This window comes from Pelmatolapia mariae, linkage group LG10_11, assembly GCF_036321145.2.
Source record: "Pelmatolapia mariae isolate MD_Pm_ZW linkage group LG10_11, Pm_UMD_F_2, whole genome shotgun sequence".
NCBI classification, from domain to species: domain Eukaryota; kingdom Metazoa; phylum Chordata; class Actinopteri; order Cichliformes; family Cichlidae; genus Pelmatolapia; species Pelmatolapia mariae.
The window spans coordinates 18,382,934-18,396,619 of record NC_086236.1 but is presented as its reverse complement, the minus strand read 5'-3'; the positions used below and the strand labels follow the sequence as shown (position 1 = coordinate 18,396,619).

The following is a 13,686-nucleotide window of genomic DNA, read 5'->3' as shown; positions in this document are numbered from 1 at the left end:
GAGAAATGAATCCTCTCTCCCCTCTGGGACAACGCCTGTGGTTTAGCACTCTGAAGTGTGTGTGAAGGCTGGGGAAGGTGTAAAGCCAAATTATGATAATTACCAGTGTGTGGGTGTCTGTAGCCATTTGTGTGTCACTGCACCTTTAAATGCAGTTTATAGCACATTCTCAGCTGTCCTGTAAAGAAAGGGCCCTTTTTTGCAGGAGGCTCGCTAATACAAACTGTCTGTATGCAGAATTTCACTTGGTATGGAGGCTTTTAGGTAATAAACGTCATATCGAATCGTGGAATGATTAAGAAGGTAGGTCATATCTAACTATAATAAACAAACCTTTGTCTTTTTGTTGGCATTTAGCTTTTATTAGCTAGAATAGTGGAAAGGGTTGAAAACAGGGTATCGTGACACACAGGGAACAGGCTGGCTCTCATTTGAACCCATGCCCCTGCAGCAGCCTTCAGCATATGGGTCACCTACTCCTCCAGGTTTTCTACAGTGGCACCTGTGAAATCTGTTGGTTTTTGGGGGTTTTTTTTGTTCTTTTTTCTCCTCCTAGACCATCAAAACTTGGACCAAACCCCGCAACACACAGACTGCTCGAAGAAATTAAAGGAACACTTATTAATCAGAATATAGCATCAAGTCAATTAAACTTTTGGGATATTGATTAAAACAGTGCTGTAAGTTAAACAGCAGAGGAGGTTAATCAGTTTTAGCAGCTGTACTAGAGGGGCAACAATGAGACAACCCCCAAAACAGGAGTGGTTTTACAGGTGGAAGTCACTGATATTTTTTCCCCTTCTCATCTATTTTGAATGTTTGTTTATTTTTCATTAGTTTTGCATTTGGCTAGGTCACTTCTGTTGGCATAAGATGACACCTGGACCCTACAGAGGTTGCACAGGTAGTCCAACTCATCCAGGATGGCACATCAATACGTGCTGTTGCCAGATGGCCGTGAAGGAGATTCCAGCGGATGGACAGTTATTGTAGGATAGCTGGACAGAGCCATAGAAGGCTCTTAACCCAACAGCAGGACCAGTATCTGCTCCTTTGTGCATGTTGGCACATTTCAGTAAACGTGCAAACTGAATTTCAGTGGTCATATTTCCCATTTCCCTACCAAAAAATTAAGAAATAATGGGTAGTTAAAGACTTATACTGTAGAAAAATAGTATTGCTGATAACAGCACAAACAAAAACTCTCCTGTTCTAAGTTCACCTTCTGAAATGCAAAGTAACCCGACTGTTCCCCCTCAGTCAGGGCGTACAAAATACCCAGAGGTATTCTGCAGCTTTGGTGTGACCAACACTCAGGCTGCCCTAATATTGAAATGAAGGCCTGGGTTTCCAAGAGATACTCAGAGCTAATCTACAATTCTACAAATTCAGCTGTGGCCATATGCACCCATCCGAAAAGTCTGCGCGTTCGTCTCTCCTTGGCAGGGTACAAGGAGATGACAACACTCACTTTGAGTCAAAATGTGCAACCATGCAGAGCGCAACACTCAGGGCGACAGGTACTGTAGAGTTTAATCTGATAAAATACTAAATCAAGCAGATATCTCTGGGACTTTTTTTCTCAGATGAAGTGAGAAAACCCCGTGTGTGTGTGTGTGTGTGTGTGTGTGTGTGTGTGTGTGTGTGTGTGTGTGTGTGTGTGTTTGTGTGTGAGAGAGAGAGAGAGAGGTATAGTGGATAAATAGATGGAAGGAGAGCAGCCAGGTGAACTTGACTCTAACCTGAGGGAAGGAAAAATGGGGCTAGAGAGAGGACTACCAGTCACACTTAAGTGTTCTTTAAGTGCTTTTCTCACCATTTACCTTACCTTACCTTCACACATAAACATCCATGCAGATGCAAGGAACCATGTGACACAAGTAAACACATGCTGCATAACTCTTGTTTCACTATTTTCCTGGCCAATTGGAGGTTGCACTAAAGAAAATGAGGCTGCAGTTTGACTGCCTGGGTGCAGGTATTAGAACACTGTCAGACAGCGCATTATCCTCTGGGAGGCTAAAAATGACACATAATCTCTCACTGGAGTTGGGCTCTCACAAACACATTTCCATTCCTTTGAACTCAGCACCAAGTCTGAAGTCTTCTGACAATTTATTAACAATCAGACAATGTGTCATGTTTCTTGTTAACTAGCCCCCAGATGCCTCCCCGCACATATGCACAGTCAATTTGGCACAATTGTTTGTATCCCTAAATGAGTTCTCAGTTGTAAGTCGTCATTGTTTTATTTATCCCAGGCTGCCGTTTGGCAGAAGCATGATGAGGCCTCCGTGACACAAACAGTTCATGACAAAATGAAAGACGTCCTAAAAGGAAAGCAAGATTATAAAATGTCTGTAAAATAACACTTCATTTTTCTACATTTTAATCTTAAACCCAATAAAGAGCCTTGCCACAAACTACAGAAAATGACAAAGGATGTGTTTCCAGCTTGATTATATATATTACAATTTTTTGATTTGACTTTTTCCTTTGTCCTAAAACGTTGGCTCTTACGCTGCTGCTTTAAATCTGCCAGTCTGTATTTGTCCAGATAGATGACAAATGGGTGTCTGAACAACAAGCGTGTAAGCTGAGAACCACGTTGTGCATAAAGGGAATGAAGACCCAAATTCATTATAGACATTACAGCCTTATCTCCAAAAGAGATACAAAAAATTGTGACTTTTACTGACTTTCACTTTTTAATCTATATGGTGGCATTTAGCAAAAAATCCAGAGCGCAGACATCATTCTGTCACTGTGAAGTCTCTAAAGTAAATCAATGCAGAATAGTGAGATGGTAGAGAACGCATACAGATTGCAATAGGTATTTCCCAGCAGGCATGTCAGTCCCCAGATAAATCATCTACACATTTCTCTTGCTTTCAGAATATTTAATCTACTTTGGGCCATACGATGCTGTAACTGGACGAAAGCAGACAAGGGACACGTGTGATAATGCAGTCCCACCGGACTTGTGCTCGCTTCTCGACTGTAATTAAAAATTGTCAGAATAGCAGCATGACAGGAGTTTGATTCCATCTGTCTGCTGTGAGTGCAGGGTCTATTTCAGCACTCTAATCCTGCATGCCTTAACACCCGCTAAGTCTGTGAAACAAGCATAATTAAGAGAAATTCTGTGATATGAGGGCTCCTAAGAAAATTCAAAACAACAGAAATTCATGCACTTGTTTGAAAGAGTGCATATAAGCACGTGTGCTTTAACATTAATGCCAAGCTGAAATAAATCAAATCTTCTAAATCTCTGGAGCGAGACAAGAACCTTTTGCAAAGTTCACCACAGCCGCTGTGATTCAGGTTACGGTACATCACATCTGGCAGCAAAATGGTTTGACCACAAATAGATTTTGAAGTTTTCTCTATGAAGCTCTTAGAACTTCTAGAAATGATCACTTGAAATATAAAGTTAGAAAGCTATTATTAGAATGCATTACCATCATCCGTATCTTCCAAGATGTTAACTTTGGTGGTGGGGTAGTGCATTCCCAGACGTCCTCCCACAGGCAGTGACAGAGTAACGTTGAAGCTCTCTTCTCCCTCGTACAGGGAGTCGTCTATGATCACCACACGGCACAGCTTCTCCCTCTCACCCTTGTCGAAGTGAAGGAGGCTGCTGTGTTCCTCAGGACGGGAGATGTAATCCGAGTAAGAGAGGACAGTGGTGGGAATGGTTCCTGAGGCCGAACCTTTAGAAAGACCAGCAACAAGAAAAGTGAGTACGATGCACAAAAACATAAAAAGAATAAAATATGGTTGAAAAGACCTAATGAAAAGACCATAAATGGTATCCTCTGTACAAAGAAGATGTGTTATTGATACAAATCTTTTAATACAGTGTTCAAAAAAAAAATAAAGGAACACTTTGAAAACGCAACAGATCTCTGTGGGAAAAAATCATGCTGAATAATTATACGGATATTGACTGGGTAATGTGTAAGAAATGAAAGGATTGTCTAATGGAAATGAAATTTATTAACCTACAGAGGATTCAATCAAAGGGAAAAAATGATGCAACGGGCTTTTCCATTTTGCTGAAATTCCATTGCAGCAACTTAAATACTCCGTAGTTTGTATGGCCCCCACGTTCTTGTATGCGTGACTGACAATGTCGGGGCATGCTCCTAATTAGATGACGCCAGGTGTCCTGGAGGGTCTCATCCCAGATCTGGACCAAGGCATCCTGGACAGTCTGAGGTGCAACATAACAGCATCACAAGGACTTAAAATGATGTCCTAGAGGTGTTTTACCGCATTTATGTCAGCTGAGGGTGGGGGCCACTCACTGCACCAGCGTAGGATCTAACAATGGTTTCACGGTTTGTTCGTCTCTCCATTGATGAACGATGTTACAAGCAGCATAATGTTCTCTGCGTCTTCTCCAGAGCCTTTCACATCTGTCACATGTGCTTAGGGCGAACCTGCCCTCATCTATGAAAACCACAGGATGTCAGTGGTGGTCCTACCAATTCTGGGGTTCTTTGGCAAATACCAATCACCTTCAAGGTGTCAGGCAGTGAGCACAGGGCCCACTAAAAGATGCCGAGCCTTCAGGCCATCCTCATGAAGTCTATTTCTGATGAGAGACATTCACACCAGTGGCCTGCTGGAGGTCATTAGTGTGACCTAGAGGAACAGGATGGCAGTGCTCTTCCTGTTTCTTCTTGTGCAGAGGAGCAGATACTGGTCCTGCAGATGGGTTAAGCAACTTCTACAACCGTGTCCAGCTCTCCTATAGTAACTGCTTGTCTCCTGTAATCTCCTCCATTCTCTTGAGTCTGTGCAAACCTGATAAACCCTCACTGTGCGATGAGTTGGACACTGCACCTACTGTTCATTTCATTAAAACCAAAGTAGCTGAAACTAATTAACAACTCTCTGTGCTACTTAACTGACCAGATGATATTCTCTGATTAAAAATAGTTCCTTTAATTTTTTTGAGCTGTGTATAACAACTTGGATTAAGAGCATAAAAATAAATATGAAAATAATGAAATGAAGAAAATATGAAGATGTTGTGTATCTCAGTGCTACAAATCTTTATTTGAATTTCATAAGATTCAGATTTTCAGCATAGCTAAACTTTGACTTTTAATTGCAGCAAGTCCATTAGGTCTGTCGGTGTATGGCAAGCAGCACAGAAATAAATTTCCATCAAGTTCTGGCAAATTTGTTAGAAATCTTTCATTTTTCACATGCTGTCCACTTCATTAACCGTGAAAAGCAATTAATAGTATGGCTGAATTATTAAAGGGGAAGTGGATGTTGTGGAGCATGTAAGGAATCAAGAATTCTTGCAAAACTTAACAGCTAAGTGTGATCCTGCTGTGCTTAGGCTGCTAACATGTGATTTGGGAAAATGCAAATGCCGTGTGAACAGCTTCTTTTCCAGAGAGCTGACTTGACTTTAAACAGATTTAACGGTTACTGTCAAACTGCATAGGTGGTGACAAAAGCTGCATCCGACACTCCACCTACACATGAATATAACAAAGACATCGCCTGTCATCCAGACGCATATATCTCAAGACTGAAACATGCCTCACTTTTTAGGTTTTAACAATTACATGATCTATTTGTTTTGTGATTTAAAGTAAGGACAGCTGAGACTTCATTATACAGGTGAATATAACGTATGTAAATCAGACCCAGCTTTTTATACCATCACTGTCCGCAAATATGGCAGGATTGCAGCGTATACAGGGGGGGAAATGGGTTAGATGAGGTGAAAAAAGGCCAGCCTGTACCCTGCTGTGTGTAGCAGACCACCATGAGCTCCTCGCTGATGTCTCCACTGCGGTGCACTGGGATGAAAAGCTCTCCAACATCTTCCTCTACTGAGCGGATCTGTTCAGGGAAAAATACAGTCGACTCTGTTTGGAAGGGGAAAAGAGAAAACGAGACAGTGAAAGAAAGTGAGAGTCAGGGGAAAAAAGAAAAGGGTAATGATATGTATAACAATCTGCAAAAATCCACAGTGCATTAGGCCATCAAGGACTAATACAGGCTTTTGTTCTGGTTCTGCATTAGCGAGCTGCAGCTGACATTTTCCTTTAATTTTTTTTATTCCATTGAAGTGGTGGTCCTGCAGTGTGCTTATTCATATTCGAAAATAACTCTCCATCGGTCTTTTGGTTTGGTGTAACCAGACGGGCTCTTCAAAGAGTCCGCTTTGGAAGTTTTTCTTCTTGTCTCACGTATCGTGGACAATTACACATGCAAGAATCTGAATTTATACCACAGAGTCAATCAGCTGGGAGTTTCACCCATCTACAGCTCCATACTCAGAGGGGTCAATCATCTCTCTCATATTTTCTTCCCCGCCTTTCTCTCCGTCTCTGACTGGAGTTTGTGATTGAGGGAGAAACTTTGAGCAAGTGAAAGCATCATCTATCAAAGCACAGAACTTACTGGCATTATAGAAACAATAAATTTTGGAGGCTATTTTCCACAGACGCACTGGGACCAATAAAAATGCTAACAGAGTGGCCGAAGATTCAGCTCGTCCCAGTTCTTCGCGTGCCTTTGTTTCGTGCGCTCTCTGAAAGAATCGATGACTGAATGATGGGAGGTGAAAAACACTGACGAAAACTTCAATTAAAAAGGCGAGGACTGGAGCGTGAAACAGATTTATATCTGACTCAATGCCTGGCGTAAAGAGAGATCAGCAACCTGAGCTGGCTGTTTGGGATGAAGTCATCAACATAAGACAATCTTACACACAGCGGGGGGGAGGAGGTCGAACATTTCTTTTCTCTTACGATAAGTCGCTAAATTGTTCTCACAGTCTTCTTTCACCTCCCCGACTTTTTTTCATTCTGTTCCTGTCCACAATCTGTAACTCCCCGGGGACTCATACAAGGAGACTGAGGTCCACCGCTTACCTATTCCACACACACGAGTAACGTTACAACCTGATTTTCTTCCCTCTTTCCACACACGTACTGTACACTTAGTCTCCTCCTCGCACTCTTCTATTGCCTCTAAATCCACCTACGGTTTGGAAAAGCACATTTTCAGCCAAGTGGGTCAAGTTCACCTCCTGGAGGAAAACCCACAGTCATTTTTAAATCATTCATGGGGATTGGAACATAAACACAGGCTTTTATGCCTGGTGTTAAAACGGCGAATACTTGCACCTGATTTTGCTATTGCTTCACCAAACAAAATAAAAACTGTTTTTGTTTTCTTTTAGTCCAGCTTTTCTTTTCTTCCTATGCCTTGAACTTCTCCATTATTGATAATTTCATAAATATTCTATGGATGCTGGGATATTTTCCTTGTTGCTGCTGTTTGACTGTGTTGTGATAAATGTGCATTTTACTCATTACCACCTTGTAATGCTGGTCATGCCCAAAATGGAGATGCACAGGTATAACAAATGAGCCTCTAAAAACCTGCAGTTAATAGCACAATATAAGTAAAACACAATCCAGCGTAAGAAGATGTAGCTCCTCGCTTGAAAGCTCTGTGTTTACGACTAGAGACAAGTGTCCATGATGACACACAAAAACACAAGTGCGTTCTTGTTTGTTTAGCAGAATGACCCTGGTGCAAACGCAGTAAAAGTTGTCCTGATGTATTGTGTTCTTACTGAGAACACAAGAACTATACGACCACCTGTAGCAATGTGGCTGCTGCTTAGAGTATGCAGTCCAACAACAGGCATTTCCCTTCATCTTTAGTCATCATTGCGTATGCATTACATATATAAAGAAAAAAATATTAGCAATCACATGGGCAGACGGCAGGTAAAAAGTAGAAGCACAATCATACATCTCTATAAAGTATGTATTCTTGCTTAAAACACCAGAGAAAAAATCCAAGCATCGACACAGACAAGTGCAGTTTGTTCAAGCAAACTCCACTCCTTAATTTTGGAGCACTTTTACTTAACGATCCTCTCTCCTCCTCTAAAGCTGATATTAGCCAAGCTGACATGTTCTCCAGGGAGTGACTCTCCGGGATAACCAGACGACCAGACAAAGCCCGTTTTCATCATTAGAGAAAGAAGCTGGAGTACAGCTAACACCACAGGCATAGCTAGAGCTTCACCAACCCATTAGAGTACAGAGTGGCACATCTCTGTCACATTAGACAGTCCCCCGAGAAGACGGAAAACAAACCAGCCCCTGCCCTCCACACACTTCATAATTAACCCACTGGGGAGGATAGATTGAGGAGGGAAAATGTGGCATGGGGAGTGATACTGAGAAACAAAGGACAAGAAAACAAATGAGAGAGGGGTGAGAGCAACTGCTGTATGTCACTATAATGGACGCTTCAGCGTTTCCATCTTTGGTGCTCAACTGTAATTACTTGGAAGTTGCACTGAGGAGGGGGTAATGCATGCAAAAAACTGAAAGTAAAAGCAGAAGGAGAGTAAATCTCGTCTGGATGGAGCAGAGGAGTCAGTTTGTCGCACCACTCAATATTCCATTAACATTTCAATTTGCAGGAAAAGACACAAAGAACTATGAGAGTGAAAATGGCAGATTATAACCTATTTAAGAAAGAAAGCGAAAGACATTGTGTGTGCGTAGATGTGTGTGTGAGTATGTCAGGGTGTGATTATTCTTCTTTTTTTATGCCTTATTGGATTTTAAGAAGCACAGATTGTGCTCAGTATTTCCATTGGGTATAAAAAACACTACTACCATTAAGAGATGAGTATTATCCCTATAGTAATTTTTCACTGGCTATCATGTCAAATATGTATTTCTACTCCTTTCCTCAGGGCAGAGCCGACAAGGCCTTATATTAGAAAATACTTATATTGACAGTTCTCGATTCTGCGTGTCAGGCATATGTATTTTTCAGCCTTCTGTAAAGAAATACTTGAGTGACAGAGGAGAATTTTTGTGCTATGCTTTATGCATTGCAGAAACTTCAGTGAATATTCAGCTGTATTCTTCGATCTGGGTTAACAAAGAAATTATTTCCACTATGCACAGTGGTTTTAATTGATTTTAATTTGTAATGCTGGGTATATCCTTCTGAATAAAATAACATTTTAGTTAACCAGTAATGACAAACAATGTTGTCTCAGTTCTTTCTTCCATGAAAGAAACTCACAATCCTGCAGCTCAATGTATAGAAGTAAATAAATCATTTTCAGCTTTCATGTTGTGTTGTCTGTTGAGAAAACAAAGGACACACATCAGATTAGCAGGAAGAGCGAATTGGATCTAGAATGAAATAAAATGACTGAATAGAATGACTCTGTCCCTCTTCCTTTTCTGTCCAAACACATATAATAAATACAGGTGACAGATTAAAGGAAAAACTGCAGTAATCCGCAGTCCTTGGTGCCACTTTATGTAGTTTTAACCTTTATAGTAATGTGCAAAATTCTTGCGCTACCCCTTTTCATTAAGAGTGCCGTCTTGACAACCACCCTTGCACTGAGCCCATTTCTGATGAGGCTCAGTCAACAATATATTTTTTTCCTATTTCTTAAGAAGATGACTTTCAGATACTGTTGACCTGCACTAGAACTGCCACTTGTTGTCTAGTTTACTCAGATTTTTTGAAGGACACACTGTACACCATGTCAAGATATCGCATGTTTCGGGCTAATAGTTCTTTGGGAATCACCTCGTTGAGGAAAAAACATTTTCTGCCTGTCAAGCTCTGTTATTGTTGGCAGATGGGAACAAATTATGTTTTACGACCGCTTGCCAGTAAAGTGCCTAAGGATATAATTTAAAATAGCTTCTTAATTAATTGCATACCATGTGTAAACATAAAAGTGATTAATCCCAGGCGTTGAGTTCATTTTTATGATTCATAAGTTCATGTTAAGTGGCTTAACAAACAAATATAAAAACATACCTGGGAAAATGGTCAGGTAAAAATCTGAGCTCTTAGGAAGCCAAAAAATGAAAGAAAAAATGAAGACACATGGGGTGGCTACTGGCTAGATAGTTTAGCACAGTAATATAATTTATCACATGCCTGTATATGTAGGGAAGACTTAATTAAATAAAAGGTATCATGCGCATTATTGTTTGACCAATAAAACAGAACATAAAGTTGCTGATCAGGCTGCAGAGAGGCAAATATGGATGCTGTACATACATTTTCAAACCAGCAGCACAAATGCTTTATAAAATTAGCACATTTCAAAGGTGGGCACCAAAGTGTCACTAAGTCAGTGCTCAAGCAGTTGTAACGTACTGTCACAAATGTGAAAAATGGCAAAAATGATGATGCTGTAGTGAAGGAGGCCTTTGACTTTTAGGATATAAAGCACTTAATATTGTTAGATTAAAGTGTAGATTTTTCAGTTCTGGTCAAAAATGTGTTTTGCAAAGTCAACATGTGATTCTAATTAGTCCCTCTTTTAATGCTTTGGCCAAATTTGGCAATATCCTTAATTACGGCTCTTAGATCATTAATAAAAGCTGCAACAATTTACTTTGTAAAACCATATCCTGTTATTTGTTCATGATTTGTTCTTTTCCATTTCACAGTCAGGAGCTAGCTTACCTGAAGTAACTCTGGCCATTATCATGCTTTTCCTGGTAATGTCACTCAGTTCATCTGCCTACTTCTCCCACATCCAACACGCTTTTCTCTTTTTATCTAGTACACTAGAGGCCATGGGCTCTTCTTATGAGATAATTCTCCACCTGCATCATTTGTGAATAGTTAATGTTTGGCCTCATCTGGACATTAGTTCATTAGAATTCATAGGAATTACCTTAAGGTTGGAAGCATTAAAGGGGCCTTGTTGTAACATCTTGAAACAGTGTGAGCAAGGATAATATATGTGCAATATTACATCATAATTCAGTAGGTGATTCTATAATGTGTCTGCAAATTATCAAGTCACTAAAGCTCTCAGAAAAATCGAGTTATGAGAGCAATAACTGCCTTACTTAAGTAAATGTATTTTACCACTCATCACCGCTGATAATTGCCACATAAAACATCTGTGTGTGTGTGTGTGTGTGTGTGTGTGTGTGTGTGTGTGTGTGTGTGTGTGTGTGTGAGAGAGAGAGAGAGAGAGAGAGAGAGAGAGAGAGAGAGAGAGAGAGAGAGAGAGAGAGAGAGAGTGTGTTTGTGTGTGTGTGTGTGTGTGTGTGTTGAAGGCAGGGTAAAAGGTGCATATGGGAAGGACTGACCATCACTGGGATCCAAGATCTCAACTGTTGCCATGACAGGGAACTCTATCACTCCCATCACCGGCTCCGATAATAAAATTTGAAAGGTTTCTTCCTGCTCGTACTTCCCATCATTCAGTATCCGAACACGCCACGTGGCTCTGGTCTGTCCCGGGTTGAACTGAATTTGCCGCTGGGACCTGCCCTTGAAGTCCTCCTCCTTCTTTGCGCTGCCGTCCTGGGTGCCAATCCCTGAGAGGTGAAGGCGGTGATCGGCATGAAAGAGAAGGTATAGACAAGAAAAGCAAACCAGATGAGTTAAAAAAAATAACAAAGGAGCAGAGACAAAGAAAATGACAATGAAAGGGTGACAGGCGGGAGAGAGAAACAGATGACAAACAGATTAGATATTCACACCCTTTAATGTTGTTCAGAGAGGTGAGAAGAAGAGTGCTTTGCTTCTATTTTTTTTCTCCACTGATCACTACAGTGCCTCAATGTGTGAAATGAATTTGTGACTGAAGGATTTAAATAAGCATATTTTAGCTTACTGAGATGGATTAGCTACCATAGTTGTTAGGTACGCATACATGAATGGGTATATGTGTGTGTGCGCGTCACGACCCTTTCCCTTCAAATGCCGCTCACTTCGTCTATCGCACGTCTTTCATGTGAATCCACTTTGCGGCAATCCATCAGACATTCATGCTTGTTGATACATTTCATAAAATGAGGAAAGCTTACTGGTACCAATGGGGTTACACATTAAACAAAAAGGAATCCAGGTGGCACAGGCCATAAAATAAAGCCGTACATTTGGAAATATGCTGCTCAGATTCCTTCCTCTATATTCATAGAGGAAGGAATCTGAGAACAAGGTGTGCATAGCCAGGCTGATGCATGTGTTTGTACATAAAAGGATTTGTTTTCTTTTTCAGATCCCCCCCCCCACACACACACACACACACACAAAAGGAGACAAACGTATGCAGATGGGCCTGAATCCATTCAATCATACGCACAACGAGATCGGAGAGGCGAGTATTGTATGCAAAATCTGAGCTGAAAATAAACACACATGCCGGAATGAAAAGTTGCACAGTCACAGTCTTTACCGTGCCTGCGAGGACCTTCAGAGATTATAATTATTTGCAAAAGCTCTAATATTGCTGTACATGATTTTGGAGTTTCTTCTATATTTTTTTCTCAGTCCACCAAATGCTTCTCTTTGGGCAAAGTGCTTTGGATGATGTTCAACAATAACAAAATCAAGTGAAGCACACTGACGGTCAAACCCTGCCGAACTGTAGCCGGCAACGCATTTAGGGTAACATCTGCTGTTGCTGCGTTTTTGTCAACAGCCCCACAAGTATCACTCGGCCTTTACGTTTCCTGTTTTTTTTTCTCTCTTTTTCTGTTTTTTTCTCGACAGGAAAAGCCAAAGATGCTTCTATTGCTCGGTGCAGCTAAACTATCACAACATAGAAAATCAATTTCTCTGGAGGTGTTGAAAGCCTTTCCGGAAAATCTAAGACATGCCTAGCGGAAGTGCAGTCAGGAGAAGTCTTGGATCCCTTTTTCTTACTTGCAGTGCTATCATCTTAAGCTGGGTATGTGTCTAAGTGAGAGCTGGCTGGTGCAAGCCGGAATCCAAATGCGAATTCAAATATCATTATTGTTACAAAACTACTGCTAAATAACGGCATTGTTGGATAGACTATCAAAGCTGGTTTCATTTGCTATCAAGCTTAAAGTCCTGTTCCAGTTTCTTCACTTGAGTTTAAAGTTAAATAAAGCACAAATGCTCAGTTGATTGATTTCCTTAAAGCACAGTGGAAATCCCATCAGCTTTTACAGTCTTAAACAAGACATGACGTCTGTCAGCACGGTGACCTTCTTATAATGAGTGCTAGTAGTCATTAATCTATTATTTTGTGATTACTACTGGCGATAGATCCACCTCGTGATTCTGTCTAGCAATCTGTGTGTGTGTCGTCACGGCAAGATGTGGTCCTCAAGACATCAACTGAAGTGTGAACTACTACAAAGACAGTCTGAGTAGTTTGACAAGTGCTTTTGTCTGACTGTCACTATGGTGGGCAGCTTTACTCAAAACACCAGGCTCAAAATGTAACGTTCAAAATTCAGTCATGAAGCTCCGCAGGTGTCTAGTAGTTTGGATCAAAATCAAGGCCGAGTTTGAAGATGAGTGTGATCTGAGCGCTCGCTGAAGACTCGCAGGGCTGAAACATCAACATGCTAATGACCGTCCCTCCTGGTATTTTGCCACTGCAAGATGGTCACTATTATTCATCATTACGCAGAACTTATGGGTCAGACCATATTTGACATGCTGAAACACAGACTTACACACCCACACAGAAACACAAAGTGAAAACAATACTCTTGCAGTTGGTAATAAATGCAGCAATGGCAGTCTTTGCATTATTAAAAGCAAGAGTAGGACTGAAATCGGTTTTGCAGGTACTTTTATGTGCTGTTTAATGTTCTGCAACCAAGCAGCTAATTAGCCATCAAGCTTTCAAAATGAAGT

The 13,686-nt window shown here is 40.9% G+C and overlaps 1 protein-coding gene across 1 annotated transcript in view; it reads right to left on the bottom strand.

Moving 5' to 3' along the window:
• The window catches only part of frem2a (FRAS1 related extracellular matrix 2a), a 70,525-nt gene that overhangs the window by 20,100 nt on the left and 36,739 nt on the right, over positions 1–13,686 (bottom strand). Inside the window, exons 4-6 of the mRNA XM_063487228.1 lie at positions 11,154–11,384; positions 5,772–5,897; positions 3,462–3,713 (exon numbers count right to left, since the gene is read on the bottom strand). Coding sequence (XP_063343298.1) covers positions 3,462–3,713; positions 5,772–5,897; positions 11,154–11,384 — 609 coding nt within the window. The remainder of the gene's footprint in view (positions 1–3,461; positions 3,714–5,771; positions 5,898–11,153; positions 11,385–13,686) is intronic.